The following is a 24,321-nucleotide window of genomic DNA, read 5'->3' as shown; positions in this document are numbered from 1 at the left end:
GGGGTTAGGATCTTGCTTCAGTTGAGATTTTGCGGTGGGCCATTTTAGGATGCTAACGGTATATGATCGAAACCCAAGGGGAAGTCGGGTTAGGATGTGATAGAAGAGGGTTTAATTTAGGAAGAAAGGACGAGGAAGTGAGGAGGATGTTCGCGGTAGTAGTGGTGAAGAGGCGTCGCCGTCGCCGGCAGTGAGATAGCGGGTCTGGGGCACGAGTATTTTTTGCAATAAATGGGTAATAATGGGTGGCAATCCTGTGTTGATCCAACAGATCCTTACTCTGGTTTTTTTTTGGTGGGCTTGGGTCATCAACTATAGGAGTTTGAGTGGCCTTGGTTTATACGTACCTTGTGGTTGGGCCAGCAAAGGTTTCTCAATTATTTTGGGAGACTAACTGGGACGCCTCATAACAGTTATTTTAGCCCAGAACAATGGGTACTGTATAATCTTAAACGAGGAAAGCCCATCGGATCGGTCTAGGGCCTCTGTATCTAAACATTTGGAGGTGGTGGTATGTGTTGGGTTTCTGAAAAAAGAGTAAAGGCGGACTTTTTTTAACCCAATCTATACTTCACAAGCCAGTTTTTTTTTGGGTAAATTTTAATTTTAATAAAAAGAAGTTATTACTTTGTAATTAATTTAAGTGAACCTTATTTTATGTCAAAAACTTAACTTCGGATTTAATAATTTGAAATATTAGTTGGCAAAATTTTTTTTTTAAAATATTAGAAAAGGAACTGGCAAGCTCGTTTTCCTCATTTTTGAGGGTGTGTTTGGTTGGAGGGGAAGGGGAGGAAGGGAAAATGAGTCCCTTCTCTCATTTGGTTAAAAATTTTGGAGGGGAGAGAAGCCAAAATGTTTCCCTCCCTCCTCTCATTTTAGCTCCCTTCCAAATTTTAGGAGTTTTTGGAGATGAGTAAATTTTTGGACCATTATACTCTTATGATTTTTTTGACATTCCACAATCACTCATAAAATATGCTATTATAATATTTATTTAAAATAAAAAATATATTATCCTAAGTAAAAATAAAAAATATAAATTATTATAATTAAAATATATTATTAAAAATAAAAAATTATAATAATATAAAATTAATTATTTTTTATAAATATATTATTTATTAAATATATCTTAAAACTGACAAAAGGCATAGCCTAAAGAGAATAAAATTTCAATTTTTTAGTGCACATAAAATTTGTTAATTTGATTATTTCAAATATATTATTATATTAATTAGAATTAAAAAATACTATACCAATTTTTTAATGCATATATTAATATGATAAGACTGAATTTTTATTAAATTACATGATTTAAATTAATATGTAAATTAATTTATATAATATATTAATAAAAAATATAAACTAATATGTAAAGGTAAAATGATAAATTGTTTATAACTATCCCTCTTCTCCCCTTCTTGAACCAAACAAGGGATCATTAAATATTTCTCCCTCTCCTCTTTTTTGATCAAACCAAATAAGGAGAAGATGAAACCTCCCCTCTCTTTCCCTACCCTACCCCACCCCACCCTCCCCTCCCCTCCCCTCCCCTCCCCTCCCTCAAACCAAACAGGCTCTTACGGTTCCCCTTCCCTGCTAAAAAACGGCAACGATTGATGTCGTTTAGAAGACCGAAACCCTAGATAAGACCCGAGCGGAACCCTATTGATAAAGGAGTAATTAGAAGCCTGTACTGGAAACAAGGCCTTTGCCAGTGAGTGACTCCGCCGAGACGCCAAAATGAGCCGCGGGGCAGCAACTGGAGCCAAGGGCAAGAGGAAGGGAATCAGCTTCGTAATCGATTGTTCGAAGCCGGTCGAAGATAAGATCATGGACGTCGCCTCGCTTGAGAAGTTCCTTCAGGAGAGGATTAAAGTCGGTGGCAAGGCCGGTGCCCTCGGTGATTCCGTCACCGTCACTCGTGACAAGAGCAAAATCACCGTTACTTCCGACAGCAATTTCTCTAAACGGTACCCTGATTTTGTTTCTTTTCGTTTCTCCTGCTGCTTTTGGGTTGCGGGTATAGCTAATGATGATTTTTCCATTCGTTATGGATTTTTACTGCCCTTAATTATTACTTATTCATTTAATTTATTCACACTTCGTCTCATCGCTGTCTTAGCTGCGGTGCGTGCATCTTTCTGGTGAAATGTTTGAGCCTTTAGTTGACAACTTGACGGGATTCAAATCTAATTTTGGTTTTGCGGAAACTATCTGAATGTATCAATACATTTTTTTGGGTCGAAGATTTTAGGAGGATCAAGAGTAAATGAAGCAATGAAAAAGGAACAATTTTAATCTAATTACATTGCCTTTTCTTAATTATTGAGAATTGACACTGTGGTGTCTTGTTCTTAATATTTTCAGATTGTTGACTATGTTTTAAGCTTGAAATTAATGAAGTATAGCTGTTTGCTGGTTTGTTGTGTCCTCGAACGTGAGGACTAGCTTTTGCTTGTATGGGTTTCCTTTGTGGTGCTCTAAAAATTTGGTTTGAAGTTTATGCCCCTCTAAACCTGAATAAGAAGTCAGAACAAGCTAGAAAGAGCTTGTCTTTTGTATAAATACAAGGTCAACATTGCAACTTCTTTTATGCCTGTGTCTTATGGTATATATGTACGATTTGTCTCTTGAACGTTTGTGATAGTGACTTTGTTAGTGTAGACACAGAACATGATTTATGGGGTATATTTTGAGTCACGATGTTGCAATTTTCTACATTACAAGTTATGTGAATCTGCAGCAGTACAGTACCAGAATCGGGCCTTCTGCTTATGCCGGCAGAATTTTATTGTGATTCTTTTCGAGCCTGCTTGTCATGTTTTTTAAGGGAAAAAAACCCATGCTTTGCCCAAGCGATAGATTCGTTCCTTCATTGTGTTAATGCGTATAACGAGAAATATGCTGCCTTACGCTTCTTCTTTTTTTTTTCACCTTCATTTGCTGCCTTTCTCTGCCATTTAGATTTCCTTAATTGATTATGCTTAATTTTTATGTATCAGGTATTTGAAATATTTGACAAAGAAGTACCTGAAGAAGCATAATGTGAGGGATTGGCTACGCGTGATCGCATCCAACAAGGACCGCAATGTCTATGAGTTGAGATACTTCAACATCGCCGAGAACGAGGGAGAGGAGGAGGACTAGAAATCTGAGTCTGTCGCGGGGCATTAAGACGCTATCTATTAGTCTGTGTCGTTGTGGAGTTTCCTTGGTTTGTTTATCATATTAACTTTTAGTGGTTAATTAATATTCTTGTGTTTCTTTTTGGTTGACCAATTTTGTACGCGTTTAAGTTTTATACTTTAGTGATCATTGATCGCGGAGGTAATTATTAAAACTGGTTTTGAATAAGCATATATGTTTACAAGCGGTTCCCAAGAATTTCGGAGCTTGAGTTACAATGCGGTGTTTTATCGTCAAGGCATGTCGTTATTTTTTATCGGCCTTAATGATGCAGCATTTGGGGTTTTCCAATTGTTGTGAGCGTAATAAAGTGGGTGATGAGATTTTGACCAAGTTTAGTTCTTATTTAGGAGTTTGATGACCAACAAGAAGTCTTATCATCATTGATGGAACCGTTTGTTATAATTAATTGATACCCGTCAATACGCAAATGGACGTGTAGTTTTTGCTATAATCGATTTGTCATTATTAGGCTGTGCTTGTTACTTCGTATCATTTTTATTATTAATGCGTATCATAAGCGTCCTATATATAATGAGAATTGCAAAGATGGCATGAAAAAACACAGAAAGAAGGGTAAAATGTATGGGCTCAAGGCCACGGCTGATGAAGAATCCTGAGAATGGGTCAAATACGGCTTGATGTCGGGGAAGGATAATGATTTTAGCAGTGCCACTGAAGTTGGTTTAGGAAGTTGAGGGTGTTATTTGAATACTGAACGGGCTGGAGTAGTCGCTGGGTTGGTCTATGTTCTGAACAGGCTATTCAAGGGCTGCCTAGAAGTCACTCGAAAAAAGGGTTGCCAAGAAGGGGGAAAATGTGTGCCGTTAGCTTCAACGGAGGGGATTTGATGGCCCCTATCGGATTTGATTGTATTCAAATATGATATGACAACAGTGAATGTGTGATTTACATTTAAGAAAAAAGGCGCTGCCATGAAAATTTGGCCCGAGAAAGCGTATGATAATAGAGTCCAGCGTAGCTTGATCTTCTGCGTGTCATTGAGAGCTGACTAACTAATTCGCAGGGGTTTTGGCTTTTGGGTCTCCTTACTATCTGTAATTCTTTTTCTGGCAAACGTGTCCTGAGAATTCATCTTCAATCTGCGCGTGGTGTGTACTATTTAAGGATCAGCTCCTCTTCGCATGACATGGCAGAAAATTCTATGAATTTCAAGAACAGAAGTACAGGGCACTCAATAATTTCTCAAAAAGCATAATCATTTGGACATCTAATATTTGAGGCAAGAGAAATGAAATTTGGACTCAAATTTGCTTCGCAGGCATCCCACCGAGTAATATGATTAGGTCTCACATTTAGCACCATTGACATAATACAAAGCCCCCACATTCCGAGGATTTATTAGCAGGAACAGAGGTTGTATCGACGCTCTTTCTTACGTACCTCCCCTCCAACACCCAGCTCCCATATCGCCACAAGGAATCAATTCGCATCTCCATATAAAAATTGCTTGCACTTGCAAATAGTAGCCTAGGCAAGCGCTGGTACAGCTTCGAGCTGTTTCTTTGCAGAACTGCACTTCTTGGTTACAAACCTGGAGTCATAATTGGGGGGTAAAAAAATACAAATCGTCATTGTTATTTCATTTCAATCAAACTGAAATTGAAACCGAAAAACAAAAAGACAGAGATGAACCACTATGATGCAATCCCGAACAATGATTGTAATCTGCAAATTGTTATTGGAACTTTCTTTATAACAATTTTACATTATACACGATTTAGGGTTTATGAGAGACTATTTTGCTCCTACATTAATATAAGGGGATCAGAAATGATATCTTTATTCCAATCGTTACCCTGTTAAAAGAGAAATGATATACAATATTATCCAACAATAGGTCTTCTTGGAAAGAAAACTGTGGCAATGAACATCCAAGGGTTAAAAAAGAAAAACCTGTAAGAAAATGAGGTTACCTAAAGAAATCCCTCCACAAAAACTCATGCATCAACCAATTTGAATTTGAGCCGCTGCCACCATCATTTTCGTTCAACGAAACAGAAATAGCCCTATCATTGGCACAATTCATTAGCAATTGCATAAGCTATTTGTGACTAAAATTATGGTACCAAAGAAAGAAAGATAAATCACTGAAGGGCGCACCTGCTGGCAGTTTTCTTTAGTTCATCAAATATCGTGCGAGGGGAGACGCATCCTGTCAACAACCATGGAGAAATTTTGCAGGAAAAGTTGGCACCGTATATACTATCTTGAGTGCCATTATTAAACCCCTTGTGCGGTTGAGCTTTGCACTCAGCTGCAAATCTTTTGAGCCTCTGTAGTGCTTCAGTCTCCCCTCCTACCATAGAATTGCTGGCAGCTTGCTTGCCATTCTACAAGATGACAATGGCATTACAGTCAATTAGTAGTTAAATGCAGAGTCCAAATTTTTCAATTACTAAATTGAATTTTCATGAACAATTTATTCTCCTTCCCCAGAGGACGCAAAAATGATGAGCAAAAATATATAGAAACTAGAAGTCAACTAGTCATGACCGCATTTATGGGAATTAAATATTTTGTTCCCGTACAGCTTAAGAGATTTTAGTCGTGAAGCAGGAGCAAGCAAAATGTGATGTTGGCAGTCATGTACTAGTCATTACCCTGTGCTCTACTAACAGATTCATTTTAATATGCTCACAACTCAACGTCAAGAATTACCCCACAATCGGTTTGATAGCCAGCTTAGCCGTCATTTTGATAGCAACACACATTGTAGAATCTCAATTCTAAGTCTTTTCAGAGAAAACTTGATTGATACCCCAATCTCCACCCTAAGCCAAAGAACTAGCTCTCATTGTCATTAATACAAAGGCGCTACTAACTCAGGCTTACTCAGAACTACCCCATTCTTCCATGAAAAATGATCTCACATGACATTCTTTTGACAGACTTATGTAATCTCTTTTAACCGGCATTATTGGACCAAATTTGCTACCAATTGTCTAAAAATTATCCCGAATTTTTTGTGTTGCATGTAACCAAGAGATAAAAGAATAAACTTATGGAGGCACACGATCGTCGTTATCACAGCAGATTATTAACAGTAATCATAGCATTTTGCATAACTGAACAAATCCGAGAAACAGACCTGTGTTATTGTCGCAGATGGCTTAAGCCCAAGGTCCGACAAAGAGGGAATTTGCCCCGGTTCCACGTCTCCTCGAGACGGCAGTCCTTTTAACTGATCGAATGCATCGATTGTCTTCCTTATCTCCAACTTTTGAGCTTTCTCCTTAAATCCTCCATAGTTGGAAGGCATGTCCTCCAACTTGAAAGGTAAGTCATCAACATGGTACAAAGTACTACCCCAGAAGTACTTCAGCTCTATGTTCTCTTCCCTCATTGCCGCTTCAACTCTCTCCTCGACCTTCACCTCATCGCGGGAAGCCTCTCTGTGGACGTACAAAGCATCAGCCCCAACTGCCTTCGCCAACTCAGTCAATATAGTCTCAGGCTTCCCAATTCTGACCACAAGATCAGATCCTCTTGACTGAAGGTTCTTTCTGAGATCCGAGACCGCTTCGATCAAAAATGTGGCATGGTAAGAGCCGCTCTTATCGAACCCAGACGAAGATTTCCCATGATCTCTAGGATCGAAACAGTAAACTGGCAAGACCGACATGGATTCGTTGTTGGCGGAATTGAGACATTCATTGTCGCGAACCCGTAAGTCATTGCGGAACCAAACGATGGAAGCTCGACGAATTGCAGCCCCATGAGATGGATCTAAGGGGCGATGAGGACCCAGAGTGAGAGGATTTTGGAGAGGAATGGCTGAAATAGTGGACTTGAAGGAGATTTTCGAAGGGGAAGGAGAAGAGGTGGAAATAGAAAGGTGAGTGAGAGAGGAAGCCTGGGTAGGGACTCTGACCTTGTTAGGTTGCGGCGAGAATAAAGCAGAGCTCTTGGGTTGCACAAAGAAGTGAGAGGGGAGAATCGTGGAGAGAGAAGGAGAGATGGAAGCAGTGGCAAATGGGGGTAAGGTGGTCTCTTTGGAGGGCACAATGGCGAGTGGATTTTGCGTTTCGGCGGATATGAGGTCTTCGTTATCCCGTATCTGGCGATTGCAATCCATTTGGCCGGAGCTTGAGACAGATGGGGTTGGAGAAAGGAATGGTCGTGTGGAGCTCCATCTCCAATTCCGAGTGCTTTGTAATTTAAGCTTCCGATGTTCTCACCAGTCGCCCCTCACCAGCTCCACCTAACCTCTTCTAGCCCCACGTCAACTCGCATATACCTTGCGCTGCCATCGGTCCAAAACACATATGGGTGTTTTTGTCCAAACAAAAAAAATGGTTACCCTTCTGTCATTGTTGGGGCATTAATCCCAGGCATGATCAGGAAGATTCTGTTCGAAGGTAATCTTGTCCTTTGATCCTACTCTCTATTTTCAGAAAGAAATTTATTTTTTCCCTAAATTTATAGTTTACTTTTTCAAATTATTTTTATTAATTGTGAGTTTGTATTAAAAAAATTTCAACACAGATAACTTAAAAAAACTAACACAACTTTTTGTGAATAATTAACTTAATTTTTTAATTTATTATGGTCAAAATACTCATAACCCTATTTACATATAACTACCGTTTCTTTAAAAGTTTAAAAAGCAAACCCTTAATTTTTATATTTTGATATTTACTATTTTACTGTTAAAATCACCATTAAATCTAATAGACTATATACCACATCATGTTACTGAAAATTTGGTGGCAGCAGACATATGTTTTTATTATTTTATTTATTTATTTTTTTTTTTTGGGTTTAAAAAACTCATCATTAGACCAAAGGGCATTCTTCAACCCATAATAATCGCCGCACCCAGTCGTCTTCCTCTCTCAATTTCCTGCAATTCTCTCTCTCATTCTCCCGCAGCTCGCAAACCCTTCCTTTATAACATTTGGTTCATCTCCCAGTCATAAATTCATTCCAAAAAATCATCTTCACAGCATTCTTTCTTTCTATATTGAACTTTTTTTGGTGATTTTTTCATGATCGTGTTATCGTCTCTTTCCGTATCCATGTCTCGCGAGCCCGCCCTGTTTTCTCCTGCTTCAGCTTCTTAGTCTCCTGCAACTCCCAAATATACTCGTTTGTCTACTTTATGAGTGTGTCGTCTTCCTCATAAACCCCTTTGATCTCTCTAAAGTGGAGTGTTAGGCGCTGAAGGCCTTTCTTGATTGAGAAACTAGTGCTGATGGCGAAACCGAGACAATGTTGTGGACTGGAGCATAATATATCCTCATGTAAAATTTGGGCCAAACTTGTTCCAGCGCCAGACTCAAGCTTCCACAGTGACTATACGTTGTTTTATTTTCTATAATTTGAAACTACCAGTTACTTGGTGCTTATAGTTCTCATATTATGCAAAAGCCATTCCTTATTGGCAGTTTTGCTAACATATATATGGGAAGTGGTTGCTATTTGTTAATGGTTCTGCCTTTTGAATTTGGGAACGTCTTGTTTGCATATGGCAGTTGGCGACTTGGCATCATCCATAAGAATCAACAGCATGATTAGGCGGAGAGAAATCCGAGAGAGAGAGAGAGAGAGAGAGAGACAGTTGCGGGAGGTGAAAGAAAGCTGCAAAGATGATTTTTGGAATGAATATATGATTATGACTTAGGAGATAAATCAAATACTACCTCCGGTACTAATTATAACAGTCAGTTAATTAATTTAAAAAGATTAAAAAAATTAATTAAGTTAGTTATTTGTCTTAAATAGGTGTTATCTTTTTTAAAATATCTTTACTAATCAAGTGTATTGACTAGAATTATCATTGTTAGAAGTGCTACTTTGAAAAAAAATATAAATATAAAAAACAAAGTGAATTAGAATCTTATATTTAAAATTAAAATAAAAATCAAACAGAGTCTTATATTTTAAAAACCGGAGGTTGTGTTATAAAGGAAGGGTTTGCGAGCTGCCGGAGAATCAGAGAGAGAATGGCAGGAAACTGAGGGAGCAGAGCAAGACGATGTGCTCGGGTCCCCGCGATTATTATGGGTTGAATCTCTAAAATGCCGCCAGCTCATGAGTTTTTTCTTTTAACTAGAATGATAAATAAAATAATATCATATGACGTATATTCCGCTAAATTTAACGGTGAGGATTTGCTTTTAAAACTTTTAAAGGTCAAGAGAGCTTCTAAAGGTGAATAGAGTTATATGTAACAGGATTAAGTTAAGGAAAGTTATAAGTATTTTGATCATTTAGTATTTAATCCTTATACTTGGTATTGGACGAATATAACAATTCGGCAGATTGGGTATCTAAATGATTATTCAAATAAAGAATTGGCGAATCACAAGACATCGAAATTGACAAATTGTCCTTGCTGCCCGACTTAAAAGGTGTTTGGATATAACCAAACTATAGTTTGGAAAATAGATTTTGGGAAGAATAGATTTTTTAAAGAATAGATTTTATGAAAAAGTGATTCTGAGAAGTGAGAATGTTTGGATAGTTGTTATCAGAAGCACTTTTTACATGTACAAATTACTAAAAAAGACATAAGTTAATATGATAATTACAGAAAAAATATATTTTATGATATATTTTAATTTGAAGGAATAAAATTGTTAATAATATATTTTTTATTAACATAATTAATAATACATAAGATAATATAATTAATAAATAATTAATATGTATATATATTTATAAGATATAAGATTAAATATATTTATAAAAAAATATGTTTATAAAAAAACAACAAGATACATATCCTATAGGCTCTCACACTCTCCTTTTTTTTATAAAAACAAAAAAATTTTACTTTTCTCAAAACCATGGTTTTAGTTTTTTTAAAGGTATTTGGGTGATTTTTTTCCAAACTATAGTTTGGGTTATCACCCAAACACCTCCTTAAGTCCTGTTTGGTTCACCGAAAATGAGATCATAAAAAGGAAATGAAAATATCAAAATAGATGCACAATTTCCTGTACATTTTTCCAGTGCCCCCCGGAAGTCCATTTCCTTACCTGTCTCAGACGGGAAACGTAGATATTCGTGAGTGCTACCTTTTATGACCAAAACACCCTTGCTCATTTTTTAAATTTGCACCTATATCTCCTTCGTTCTTCTTCTTCTACGGTAACTCACCGTGATCCAAATCTAACTTAAAAGGATATTTGAATGAAATAAAATTATAATTTTAAAAATAATTTTACAGTATACAAAATAAAGATATAAAAAATTATTTTAATTTATAAAAAAATATTTTTAAAAAACACGTTATTTTTCTTATTCTTTCTTCTTCCAAGTTCTTCATTTCTGCTGCTGTACTCTCCATCAGAGAACCCATGTCATGTGAAATTAAGGCTGACAGATACCTGTAGGGGGTGATAAAATCACACAGTGCGCATCCTATGATAGGCAATGTCCTTGATGAGGAATAGATGTACATGTGACATAGTTGCAGGTAAAATGAATAATAATATATCACCGCAGATAACAAATACCCAGAGCTTAGGCCCAATAACAGGAAAGCGAACTGTAAAAACATATATATTTTTATTCTAAATATAAAAATCTAATTTACTTTGTTCTTCGTATTTATCTATTTTTTAAAATAGTTTTTATAATAATAATAGTTCTAACCAACACACACTTGATTAGTAAGAATATTTTAAAAATAATACTTATTTATTATAAATAATTAATTTAATCAATTTTTTTAATCTATTCAAATTAGTCAATTATCTTTTATAAGAAGTACTAAGTAATTATAGCATGTAACATCTGAACGAGGACACCTCGCCCTAGCATCATCTAATCCTCAGATCTTATAACTTGAAACGTGTGATCTAGGACCAAACTAAATCAAGATTTCAATTTACAGCAGCAAACGATTGTCAGACACAACTTATTTAGACAAGTTTTTTCCTCGACAAGCCAAAAAAAAAACAAAGAGTGAAGATACTATAAAAGCATTTAAAAAAAAAAAAACTTCTTGCAAAATACAACAAAAACCCTGCAGTGGCTAGTCAATAAAAGAGACATGAGGGGCGACCTTGAAGGTGCATTAATCAGAAATGGGAGTGTCAGCGCAGATCTGATCCCTTGTGAGCGGCAATTATTATTAAATCGCCGGTGTAACCCCAACGCAGTAGATCAAGGAGAAGCTCATGCAGTACGTTGTTATTTGTCAATGAATTCTGATATAAAAAAAACAGTACTTAAAACCCACCCCAATCATATGATCAGGACGAACTAATTTATTATAAAACATCGCAATCATAACGGTTATAACGACTATTCATTAGTGTATATTATACAATTCCAACTTGAAATATTTAGTACGAGAGCAGAGTCCATATAAAACTTGGAAGTGAAGTTGTCCCAACAAAATCACAAGAAGCCCATCACTACTTCTGGATTTCATGCAGCCCATGCATTGGATAATTATCTTCTGACAAATTAGGTCATCCCATAAATAAACAACATTCTCAGCTATGAACAGGTCTTGCCTCTGGTGCTGCTTGCATTAACTATCATAATTATACTTTGTTGTTACTGAAACATAGAACGTCTGTGTTGGGACTTGCGGTAATGCGCGTGTTTTTCTCCCAGCAACGTCCTCGAATGCGTACAGGTGCAAGGAAGCTTACGATTTTCTTGCCTTAAGCACTACACTTTACTTACTCCATTGTACAAGACTTGAAGGGGGGAAATGAATTAAAAACGAAGCATGGACGACCGAGACAAAGATTTGATTCAAGGTTTGTGGATTATGGAACACTGCACTGTACTCCAGCGGCTACAACGTCTGGCTTCGTGTCTGTCGTTTTCTTCCGAAAAAGAAAAAGACTGACAGAAGGAAATCTTCTAATTCCATGGGGAACCGTGCTCACGGAACCTCCTGACAATCCCAACAAGTGAAGTGCTACGCTGGTTTTCTAATGCTTCCAATTTGGTAATATCACACACTCACTCCAACTATTGCTTAGCTCATTGGGATTTTCTTGTGTTACACTCCAGCGGACCTCCTCCTCTGCGCTTCTGCTCTCTGTCTGGTGCCGTGGTTACATTATCCCATTTCACTTGCAGTTCAAATTTCAAGAACTAAGACGACTTCAAAGTCCAGAAGCTGCGCTCACACAGATTACGAAGTAGCCTTCTCTCCGCTTCTAACTACAAAAAATATTATGGTCCACACACACACACACGCCTCCCAAAGCACGCAGTAAAAATTCAGGCATGTTACTGGGGCATTCGACGATGTAATTTCCCCTGTTTGGAAACTAATATGTTTGCCCGTGCTTGTGGAACAAATTGCATGTTGAAAAGATGACACAACGTAGAATAGAGAAACAAAGGGAAAAAGGAAGCATTACCGGACAAGTGAGGGAGTCACGCATGGAGAAGATAGGCAAGGGGAGGAGCCCGTGTTGGAGAAGGAGAACACGTGCAAAGGGGCATTCATAGGGCTGACAGATTTGCACGTGCCCTGCTTCTCCAACAAGGAGTTGCTCACCCTGTAGTGGCGCCTGAAACTACGAGAGCTGTGGACCAAGTTCAAGTGAAGGAGGAAGCAAGCCAGTATTTATAAGTGCGACTTTGAAGGCAGGGTTGAGAGAGAGAGAGAGAGAGAGAGAGAGTGGGAGAGGGAGAGATCTGTAAGGAAGCTGACAGGAGCAATGAGTGAAAAGAGGACGATTGAGTGGAGAAAAAAACCCTGCCAAGCCAACCCAAGCCATGCCATGCCATCATCTCAGTGCAGGCACAAATTCAAACTAGGGATATCCAAGGAAGCCCAAAACAGAGTCATCTCTGCCCTAATTTCACAAAAAAAGCCACGCACAGCCTCTAGGCTCCTCTGAAAGGTTCACTGCAGCTGACACACGAAGCACAAGCCCCTCCTTCCTCTGCCTCAGTACAAATGGCAGGCTCCTGGGGCCCACGAGCAATTTGGGGCCCCTCTGCCCCCTCTAAGCTGGGTTGCCTTTTTCGCTTGCGAAGAATTGGATGGCGCAAGCAGCGGAAGAAGAATAATGTATGAGTGCACGTAGGCTTTGCGTGTTGGGCGCAAGTTTTTGAGTATGGCTTCTGCTTGTGTGCCTCCCTCAGTTTTTGAGAAAGTTGGCAAGCTCCATAGCCTCCATAGATATCATTCCCTATATGCACTAGCCCCATGCCCCTTTCCCCGCTCAAGTGTTTTTTTTTTTTGCGGGGAGTTAATTTTAAGAATTGCAGACGAGCATTTAACTTCCCAGCACCACAGAAATAACACTAGCCACACTCCATACTTAGACACGCACATTTATCTATTTTTGTTTACTCTTTATGCTGTCACCTAGCGTTCAGATCAGATTTGGGCTTGTTTGTCGGTGTTCTTCGATACAACAAATTGAAACTTCCCTTGTCGGACCGAGGATCCAGAAGAAGTATTTAAACTAAGGAACAGGGTTCCCTTTATGTGCCCTGTTTCAGAGGCTTTCATCTTCTGGGGGAAAAGGGTGGGGGTAATCGAACACAGGAAAGTCTAGTGCATAGCATGCGAGAATCCGTGGCGTGCGACGATGGCTCAAATCTTAATTACGAGCCTCTACACATGTCACACTTGCCCAACCCATCATCAACATATGGCTATCATCCTGGGCTGCCACCTAGGTTGAAATGGGGCAAAGGTTAAAAGGGCAAAAAATGGAAACAGTCACAATGGGCACCTAATTCACGAGAACGGCTAGCGTGGCATGCATTAAAAGGGCCATTTAATATAGGTAGGAACTGTTACCACTCTAAGATGGGCATGCTCTATCTTGTGGGAGAAGAACATAGATTCTGGATGATGTCATTGTCAAATCTAAGGACTTTAATATTGGCGTGTGCATCCTGCACTTGATACATAGTAGCAAATGCTTTATTTGGGCACACACCCCTGTTTTTCAAAGGCTTTTCAACCTCAATCATGGCCCAAGCACGTTAATTTCTAGTTTCTGCAGCACTCGATGCATCAGTTTGACAAAGCCTCGGAAAAGAGAACAGTAACACAACGTAAACACACTTCCTTGTGCGTTCCATTTGGGAACTTCCAAAACAAAAAGAAATCCCCATTCCTTTGTTTCAGTGCCCCTGGCAGCATGATGAAGTCAAATGTCATTCAGTGGCCATCAATTGCAAGCATGGGACTAAGGTCGCCTTTTCTATTTTTGCTTATTTACCGCTTTTAAGCCTGCACTCCAGCTCAGTCTTTCGGTTTAAAAATGGAATAGGCCAATGCTAAACTTCCTTAAAATTGCTCCTAAGTGAATTTTCAATGCCCAAAAATTGTACGAATTAGCCAATTTTAAAAAAAAATGTTGAATTTGGATCAGAAGATATTCCAATATTGTCGCATAGGTCGGTCGGTGAACATTAGGCTATACTCCGCAACGACAAAACGCACGTCTACAGATTTTTCTTCATACACGTTGATCATCCGTTGTCACGAGAGCAGGATCCTTATTTCGAAGATATCATATTTTAATACGTGAAATCAAGGTAAAAAAATATTTATACAAAGCATAGCTAAGCCTATATTTAACCAGAATATTCATGCCGCCCAATCCCAACTGCGGTCAATATCACCATCTCGTATGTCTACATCACCAACTTGACATTATTTTCACAGCGAACAGGAAGGCATAAATTATCACCAGACAAAAATTATGGGAGAGAAAAAATTGGGAGATGCTGAAGACGCAGAGTAATAGTTTCTCAGCTTGAAGACGCATGAACTTGCAACACCCCGTCCCCCTTTTTCCCTTTCCTTGTGCATATATACACACTCATAACACAGGAAGAGGCTGCTAAAACCTTTTAACTAGAATTCTCTGAACTACAAGAAAGCCAACAGTTATAGACCGTTGTGACTAGAGAATGATAAGAATACATTATCGATTACATCTAGCTACTAAGTTCTTTGATTAAAATCGAAATTTACATGAATGACATAGCGCATCCTAATCTGATCCACATTATAGACGATGTACTCATTGTGCAATAAATCAACCTGCAAAACAAAGTGATGGCACCCCGAGTAAAGTCAAGTATTCATAACATGACGAACATACTTCCAAGCTGATGAAAGTCATACTTCTTGTGCATACCTTCATGCCCGCACGCTTTTTGGGCTTTCCAAGGGGAACAATGAGTCCGTCCTCAAGTGTCTGAGCCTCTGACATATCTGGTGCAATTTCTCCTACTCCTTTTGTGCTGCAGTATAGAGCACACCTTAGCACAAAAAAGAATGGGAAAATCATAAAAAAAGACTTTAAAAATTGAAAAATTGCATACAGGAACCCGTTCATAAAACTGCTGTCATTTGCTCATCAGTTGTTGTCAAAACCCATACTAATATTATAATGGATCCTTATTTGGAATTTTTTCATGTCCAAGATCTTTTCTTACGATTTTCGCTATTAGATAAGCATAAAAAATTTTTGAGGAAGAGTAACCAAGGCACGCTCACACAGCTTAACAAATATTAGTCAATGCATTGCGTAAATACAAGCAAGACAACAACAAATTACATTGAACAAAACAATCAAACCTCAGCTTTCCTTCAGGCAGGTCATCAGCATCATCCTTCCCACTTAGAAGCTCAACCATCTCACCCAATGCAACCTATATAAAACTTAATATGAATCATGTACTTCCCGAAGATGAGGATCAATTGCAAACGCAAAGCAAGCCATTCTTCTAAGTGGATCCTTTGGAAAGGAGATATTGATAAAATATCTAAAGACTTGGTAAAATAATGCGATGCTGGATGCAAAATAACTGCCAACTTGTGCGATTTTGGTTATCAAATTCTGATTGCGAGCAATGCCCAGGGGTGAAATTAATGATTAAGCTTTTGTATTACAATACCGTCCACCATGAAACCAAAAAACAACCTCACATAAAAGAAGCACTCCATCCTTAGCTGTGCGAGAAGCATAGCAATAATTTGCACTTTTAGAGAACATGTCAGCAAAGTATACTCCTTTGCCAAACGTGTAGCCAGTTACCGGTGCCTCAGGAGGAGCTATGCGCAGACCTGATGATGCAGTTATGTCGGTTACTATTGCATTAGCCAAGATAAATCTAAGCATTATACACACAAAGAAGCAGCTTCACAAATGAGAGAAAGAATGACCTTGAGATAAAATTCCAGTCCAGTTTGTGAGCCTTGAACCGTGCCATAAAAGCATCCTATTTTTCGTGCCAGAGAACTGTTTCTTGAAGTGCAAAGCACTTGAGTGAGTATTTACAGATAAAGACATTTCATAACAAAAGTCAAATCTTGGGGTTACAAAACAGACTTTCGGCACAGGATAAATTTACAGACCAAGATTCCTTGAATTCTACTGCACGACTCACCTTTCTAAAGCGTTCAGCCTCGTCTTCTCTTGATACCCTGAATATTTGAACTATGTCCACTGTATAGTTTGAATGCGTTTCAGCATGAGTGTTCCGCATATACTTTGCAATCTAGTGACATCAACAAGTGATGACAGAAAAGGACTCAGAATCAGAATTAAAGCTCTAGTAGCGGGTCCTAATGCTCAAACAAAATGATCTTCCAAATCAAACGACAAGACGCATGAGCACCAATTCTATTTCTCTATTCTATATTTAATTTCAAGATGCATAACCAAACTTGAGAGATGCCATGATCAACACAATTTCATACCATGGAGAACTCCTCAGAATCCACTTCGACAGGCATCAGTTCACAATGAAGGCGTTGGTAATAAGCATACAGGGGGTCACCCTACAGGGATTCCAAAATGATAAATTGAACAGAAGCCTAACCAGAAGTAGAAGTAACATATTTTAGAACAATATGGTGACAAAAATTATTATATAAAAAAAAGTGTCCTATTGATGCATCTCATTTAACGTCCTAGAAAACAAATTATTTAAATGTTAGTCCGGAAACCAAGCGGAAGCACATAAACGAAACAAACAACAACGAAATACACCTTCATTGACAGGAAAAAATCCACACCAAAACAGCACAACCTGTACTGTGCACCGAATTAAGTATAAAGTATAACACTGCACCCTTACAATGCTTTCACTAAAAGGAACAAATAATTTCTTTACAAGGAAAAAAAAAAAACCAAATTGGAATGTCTAACATACGACCTAACTTTTACCTGGTCCATTCATGTCAAAAAGAATAACAATAACGATGATGAATCAACAACAAAGCTTACGCATTCAAAAAGAGGGATTCCAGGGATGAATCAAAAAATCCCTAGGTAACCTTAGGTTGTGTTTAATGTTAACTAATTAGAATTTACATCATTAACCTTAGGCACCCATGAGAGTATCATGGCGATACTTATAATTGTAAACAACATGACATCATGAAGTTGTCCAGATACTATCCATCATCTATGACAAAGGAAAACAAAAAGAGTACCTGCATTCCAGCGTCAATGTTCAATGGTTTTGTTGCAACCTCGATTTGACCAAGAGCTTCAACCTTTATTTAATTTTTTAGAAGAATCAAATAATGTCACCGATAAATAATATCAGATAAACATATTTTTGTTTGTCGGAAAAAAAATCCAGAAGTGGAAGAAGTTGAGCCATGGAGAATAAGAGCGTGCATTTCAATTCATCAAGATGAAGCTGCTGAAACAGAAAAAAGGCGGGGGGGAAAGATGTGCCCATAGAAAGGTATCCACCACCCAAAAGAAAAGAAAAGGAAACTGTGAAGTGAAGAGAAACTAGAATCACCAGATGTATAACTGGGAAATAGGAGTACCATTTCCAACTTGCGTTTTAACTTCTGGGGTGTGTCAATAACAAACTCACCTGCAATTATTTATAGTTCCATATTAATCCGCTAGCATCCCATGGCTATAATGCACTCGAGCAATATCATGAAAATTTCATGCTCTGGAAGTTTAGAAATGAGAACAAGAGAACGTACGCATTTTTTTAAATCCAACGTCATGAGGAATAACAGTGTAGAATTCCCTGCAATCAGTTGTTAGAAGCACATAGATAATGTACTTCAACATATCTTAGCCCCATAATCTTTTTACTTTTATTTTTTTAAAAAAAGAAGCAATATCTTACCCACTTAGCTGCTCCAGAGTTTTCCGATCAGAACTATTAATCACATCAGCAATTCTTTTGAGAACATCATACCCCTATATATGTTTGGAAAATAGAAATATAATTAGTCAATTCTTCCATGAGTTTAGAGAGGATATGCATAGCAAGCAATTCGTAACTTAAAACTGTTGGGCCCAGCAAGACAAAAACAGGACATGTGATTGCGCCGAAGGATCTATCTGGGCACCATCATCAGGATGTAATGACCTCAAATATCTTTATAAGAAGAATGAAGCAAATAAAAAAAGCGTTAGAATCGTGATATATCAAAGAAGTGTTTTTTTTTTTTTAATTTTGGTAGACAAATTACATACAAGGATGCGTTCTTGAATCAGCCCCAGCCCAACTGTAACATGTTAATTTTTTTTATTTCAAATATTTAAACATCTGAAAATAAAAAAAAAGGGTTTCAAACTGTTATTTTCTCTGCTTTAACTAGGCTCTTTAGCTTCGGTCTACCTCAAATGTTTTCTTTTTAGCACTGCCCACTAGTCCTTTTCTTTTCCTCTATCTCCCCGTTGCAGCAACACTCTCTCTCCCCTTCTTTCTTCATCATTACAAAATCATTTTAATAAGCAAAATTATTTTTAATTACTCCTTCAAGAAAATTGTTAGACTCAATTAGATCTATCTAATGATAGTAATTTTGTGTTGTTTAAAGAAAATTTTTAGTATAGAGTTTAAAACTAGTGTTTAGTTTTGATGAGTGTTAACTATAGTATTGTAAATCTATTATGATAGATTATTTATATCAGTTTAGATTTGTCTATTTGTTGATTTTAGTATTTAAAAAATTAATTCTTAGTTTAAAAAATTTATTATTTATGAGATATATCATATTTATACAGATTAAAATTAAGGTAAATAATTTATTTGGGTTGTTTAACATATGATTGAAATATTAATCGATTTAGTTTTGTTTATTGGGTGACGAGAGGTTTTAAAATAATTATTTTAGCTAAAAAATCCATTATTTGTGGGGGGGGAAATCTGAATTATACCATTAAAATTTTGATTATATTAGTTATTTATAAATATTTGAGGTACTATTGAATTTTTAATGGTCTGGTTTTGATGTGTAAACTTCAAATGAGATTTTTAGAATTTAAAATATAATAATTTTATATTGAGAAATTTTGAAAAATTCTTTTTATTAAAGTAAATAATTTGGAGGATGTAAATAAATAATTTGACTTGTTAAAAAATTATAAGTTAGTTATAAATACTTAATTTTGGATTATACGAGTTGCGAGAATTTAGAATGAAAATTAAATTAAATTAAATTAGAAATTAGAAATTTAACTAATATATAGAAGCTTAATTGTGGTTATATTAATCATGTAGATTAATTATTGAATTATTGGTTGAAGCACGGGGTTGACTTTGTGATAATCTTTTTTATAGTTTTGGTAAAAAGTAACCACTTTTCAGTTGTTATATGTGTTAATATGTTGTTTGTGAGTATTTTACTATTTTAGAATAACGATGTGCTATTTGGAACTCAAGTAGATATGTTATACTTTTTGAGTTATGAAAATTGTTTTGTGGGATTATTGAAATTATGATAGAGAAGTTTGGAAAAGAGAATGTATGATATACGATCTATATCTTATAAATTATATTAAGAAAAGATTAACATATTTTCAGATATATCATGATTGATTTGATATTGTTTGGCTTTGGGTTGCATGCTAGTAGAAAGCCAGAGATTTGCTTATGTTTGTGAGTTGTGAATCCATAATGACTTTTAAAAATAGTTGTTTACTATTGATTTGAAAAAAATTTATTTAGAAGATATCATGTTATGGGTTTAGAGTTAAATGTAATGTTTTGAACTTCATAAAACCCAATACCCAATTATTACAAAATATTATTAATTATGATTTTCATACAATTTGTTTTATAAAACTCTTATAATCATGATAGACATTTTGAATGATTAGTTCAAGTTTTTTCTATCATGATTAATATTTCTGACGAATTAAATTTCTTTTTTATAATCATAATAATCTTTTCAAAGATTATACTAAGATTTTTTTTAATCATAGTTAGTACTACCTCCGGTCCTTAATATAAGACCCCGTTTGACTTTTTGTTTGGTCCTAATTATAAGATCCCAATCCATTTTGTCTCTCATATTTATACATTTTTTTCCAAGATAGTCCTTCTAATAATGATAGTTCTAGCCAATACACTTAATTAGCAAGGATATTTTAAGAATGACAACACTTATTTATTACAAATAACTAACTTAACTTACTTCCTTAATCTCCTCAAATAAATCAATTGGATCTTATAATTAGGATCGGAGGTAGTATTATTAAATTTTGAGTTTAAAAGGATTAACATGTTGAAGAGAACCGTACCGTTATTACACCAACCTCGGGGAAAGAAGTAACATGAGACTGATTGACAAGTGAAATGCCACGATACTGTAGATTCTTGATATTACATCAATAGCATGATAAGGTACAGGAGGGAGTCTAATACTATAAGCAATTTAAAGAAAAATCATACCAAACACGCACAAAGGAGAAAATATGGCATGCATGAGAAAGACTAACCTTCAAAATTGTTGATTTGCTCAGTTTTCCAAGAGGTAACTGATCGGCATTGTATCCTAACAGAAGCATTCCGAGGTTACAATGCAGCGGATGTTAATCGAAGCTACTCCTCCGGTCCTTATTATAGGACCCCATTTGACTTTTTATTTGGTCCTAATTATAAGACCCCAATCCATTTTGTCTCTTATATTTATACATTTTTTTCCAAGATAATCCTTCTAATAATGATAGTTTTAGCCAATATACTTAATTAGCAAGGATATTTTAGGAATGACAACACTTATTTATTATAAATAACCAACTTAACTTACTTCCTTAATCTCCTCAAATAAGTCAATTGGGTCTTATAATTAGGACCGGAGGAGTACATCATAAGAGTTTTAACGCGCGTCAAAAGGTATGATTATGATTTTTTTATCTGTGTTATGATCACCCAAAGTGAATTCAATTAAATATTTGGCATGTTTTATGATCATATGAATTGGATCACTGCTTACAGGGAAATTTGGAAAGGAAAAACTAACCTATTTCTATCATTTGCTGATTCATCATGCTCACATTACAAATGAGAGATATAAATTTTGCAACACGTGACTCAAGTTTTGATTCCTGAGGTTTCATTTCAAAGGCACAAGCATGTTTCTCTGTGGCCTGAAAGCAATAGCACGTCGTTCAGAATGAAAAAGAAGGGAAAAAAAAAAAAAGGGTTTCTTCTTGACAGTCAACTATTTGATCCTTGAGAGAGCAAGGGCCAAAAATAACAAATAGGCCCGTAGGATTCTTTAGTACCGATCAAGTCATATGAAGAAAAGAATAGCAGCAATAACTCACAGTAGATTCTTTATCATTTCCACCGTAGTCCATTTCCAACCAAACGTAACTCTTTGGGTGGCAAACAAAACTCTTCCTGCCAGACCAATGGTTTTTGGTCTTGGCAAAAAACTTGCTTTCAAACTCCTGGATGGCACTTTCACGAGAAGCGTAAGGGCCTTGTATCTTGTCTCGGCCCTTTACTCCTACCCTCCCCCCTCTGTTGTAAACAAGGAATTTTCCACCATCATCCGATTCTGGGACAAAAAAGGAAAAAAAGGTGGGGGGGAGAGACCGTGAGCGAAGACAGCAGAAAAGAAAAATTTTTATTGATAAAACCAGACCTTGTTTTTGATAAAGAAACAACAAACGATTTTCTTTGCATCTCGGAGCTTGTATTTGACAATAATAAAAAACAGCAGAGGCCTAATCTTGTGAAAAATTATGGCTATCACGAAAATGCTCCCACGACTAATTAATCTCATAAATTGATATTATAGTATCATCAACTCATAGCTGGGATTGAGAGTCAACCAAGAACTTGAATCACATAGAATTTGTTATTGTTGTCTCCAACATTTGTCTGATTCAACGTGGCATCGTAGATTTCACCAGCCTACATTATATATTCACGTCAGTCTAAAAACAAACCGAACAAAAACTTTTAGCCTCAAAATAGCATCTCATTGAAAAAATATGCAATTACTTGGCAAAATATAATTATTACTATTACACTTGCCATTTGCAGAACATGGTACTGAGCCTTCACGTAATCTGGAAGCCATTGATCCAGAACAGCCGCACCTTTTTTGGTTGCTGTAACCATCTTTTCCTTCTCTACACAATTTGCAGCTCCATCTGCAACCGCAGTAGCCACATTATATGTGAGAACAAAGTTCTCTATGTATATGCCCCGGTTCTACTAGGAAACTTTAGAGAATAATTATGTGCATCCGTAATAGTCTCAAGAGCTTCCTTCAGTTCGGGGTCACGAAAGGCAAGAGAGAAGAAGCACATACCTTCATTAGCATTGTCCAAGCCCTTACTTAATTCTTGACAGAGTCTGTCCAGAAGTTGCTTCTTCGACCCAGCCGAGGGAATTCCACGCCGGGAAGCTTCTTCGCGCAGTTGCTGAACGCCCATTCCACGGAACTTCTCGATTGCCGTAAGTTTATCAGAGTTGTCCAAAACCTCATTTTCTGGTTCACGGTCTCTCTTTTGACGAGATGAAGTGCGATCATTGTCCGCTGACTGTCCACTTTCTTTCCGAAGAGCAGCTTCAAGCCTACGGACCTGTAGGAAGTAACCCACAAACAAGAGGTGATAAAGAACTATCCAATCAAAACAGACAGAGCAGAAAAGAAAAAACAATTATTTAATACCAGAGTAGGCTTGATTCCGGCGGTGCTGAGCCCACGTTGAGCGAGCTCGGTCCGCAACTCTTCGATCTTCATTTTAGTGGCCATCGCGTGCTGAGTGCGCTTCAGAAACTCTGAGAGTCCTTGGAGGAGGGAACGAGATTTATGAAGCAGGTGGGCTCCTTATAAGCGACGTCGTTGCCAACACAAAGCTTTGGACGATTCCGCGGGCTTTTCCGGGAAATAACGTTTAACAAGATAACTTATTAAGCAAGTTAAGAAAATTCTGGATCTTTCCACATTCTCATAGAAAACTATCCTCTAGGCTCTAGACTAGGATTTCCCCTGGCCAAGAGAAGGGGCTTCTTTGCTCTCGTGTGTATATCAAAAGCATGGTGTGGCTTCCCTCCGTTTCTTTAATGGTACCTTGCCATCCGCTGCTTGAAGCGTACCGTTTTTGTGAAGGCAATGGGGATTCAATGACAAATGTTGTGTAACCAATAAATATTAGTCTAAGTGAAGGAGATTTAGACACTTTAAACATCATGTCTTGGGTTCAAACCTTAGAAATAGTGTGTATGGAGGAAAAACAATTTTAGAAGAGATTCTCACTACGGTACCTGACAGAGTATCCCGAGAGATTAGTCTCTTATTATTCGGATGAGAAGATATTCTAGGAAAAAAAAATATGAATGTTGTGTAGAAAGGTCCAACATGAAAGAGAGTCCCAGCCGCACGTTACAAAAGGAGAACTAATAAATATATATATTGGGGTTACAAAAATTGGGACTCAAACATTTTATATATATTTTATCTCTAAATATAACATTTCTATCAAAATTAAGACCCTGCTGTTATCAATAATTTGTAGCACTTTATTAAAACAATAAATGTGTGTATTTACTTTTTCACTTTAGGTTTGAACTTTATTTTTTGACGAGTCCATGAGAAGGGTAAAAACATTAGAACAGCGTTATTAAGTTTTGAAAACGGAAGGTATATATTTGATATTAATTTTCAGAATATGCTGAAGATAGTGTTAAGCTTCAAAATTTTATCTAATCACCGTTTTATATGATGGACTTGGACTCTTTCTACTACCCTTCTCATCATCTTCCCCTTCACTACCTTCTTTTTCCCTTCATAATCATCGGATCAAAATTCCAATGATCCAGATTTAATATTTTATAATATTTTATAAAAATATATAAATAAATTTAAATTGTTAAAATCTGACTTAAAGAGTTCATAGCTACATACTACTATTAGAG

The 24,321-nt window shown here is 36.8% G+C and overlaps 3 protein-coding genes across 4 annotated transcripts; 1 reads left to right on the top strand and 2 right to left on the bottom strand.

Annotated features, from left to right (window-relative positions):
• Positions 1-1,681: 1,681 nt before the first annotated feature.
• LOC114738077 (60S ribosomal protein L22-2) lies at positions 1,682-3,390 on the top strand. Its single transcript, XM_028926094.1, has 2 exons — positions 1,682-1,976; positions 3,009-3,390. Exons 1-2 carry the CDS (start codon positions 1,747-1,749, stop codon positions 3,151-3,153), a joined length of 375 nt encoding a protein of 124 aa, XP_028781927.1. The 5' UTR covers positions 1,682-1,746; the 3' UTR covers positions 3,154-3,390.
• A 942-nt stretch (positions 3,391-4,332) lies between these two features.
• Positions 4,333-7,401, bottom strand: LOC114738070 (blue-light photoreceptor PHR2). 2 transcript variants are annotated; one of them, XM_028926085.1, is made up of 4 exons: positions 6,312-7,401; positions 5,317-5,547; positions 5,130-5,222; positions 4,333-4,747 (listed from the first exon to the last, which is right to left on the bottom strand). In XM_028926085.1, the coding sequence occupies exons 1-4, from the start codon at positions 7,289-7,291 to the stop codon at positions 4,684-4,686; spliced, it is 1,368 nt and encodes a 455-aa protein (XP_028781918.1). In that variant the 5' UTR covers positions 7,292-7,401; the 3' UTR covers positions 4,333-4,683. The 2 variants fall into 2 exon arrangements, with proteins under 2 accessions (XP_028781918.1, XP_028781917.1); XM_028926084.1 differs by having other exon boundaries at positions 5,317-5,546; positions 6,305-7,399.
• A 7,591-nt stretch (positions 7,402-14,992) lies between these two features.
• On the bottom strand, positions 14,993-23,178 carry LOC114738078 (poly [ADP-ribose] polymerase 2-like). Its single transcript, XM_028926096.1, has 18 exons — positions 23,075-23,178; positions 22,712-22,985; positions 22,432-22,550; positions 22,227-22,308; positions 21,714-21,949; positions 21,407-21,533; positions 20,883-20,938; positions 18,280-18,353; positions 18,131-18,177; positions 17,963-18,012; positions 17,615-17,677; positions 16,877-16,957; positions 16,564-16,674; positions 16,340-16,415; positions 16,098-16,240; positions 15,752-15,825; positions 15,309-15,414; positions 14,993-15,211 (listed from the first exon to the last, which is right to left on the bottom strand). Exons 1-18 carry the CDS (start codon positions 23,156-23,158, stop codon positions 15,113-15,115), a joined length of 1,902 nt encoding a protein of 633 aa, XP_028781929.1. The 5' UTR covers positions 23,159-23,178; the 3' UTR covers positions 14,993-15,112.
• Positions 23,179-24,321: the final 1,143 nt, after the last annotated feature.

Source organism: Neltuma alba, unplaced genomic scaffold (assembly GCF_004799145.2).
Source record: "Neltuma alba isolate B1F8T4 unplaced genomic scaffold, ASM479914v2 tig00013522_pilon, whole genome shotgun sequence".
NCBI classification, from domain to species: Eukaryota; Viridiplantae; Streptophyta; class Magnoliopsida; order Fabales; family Fabaceae; genus Neltuma; species Neltuma alba.
The sequence above is the reverse complement of the archived record's forward strand: the minus strand, read 5'-3'. Positions and strand labels throughout refer to the sequence as shown.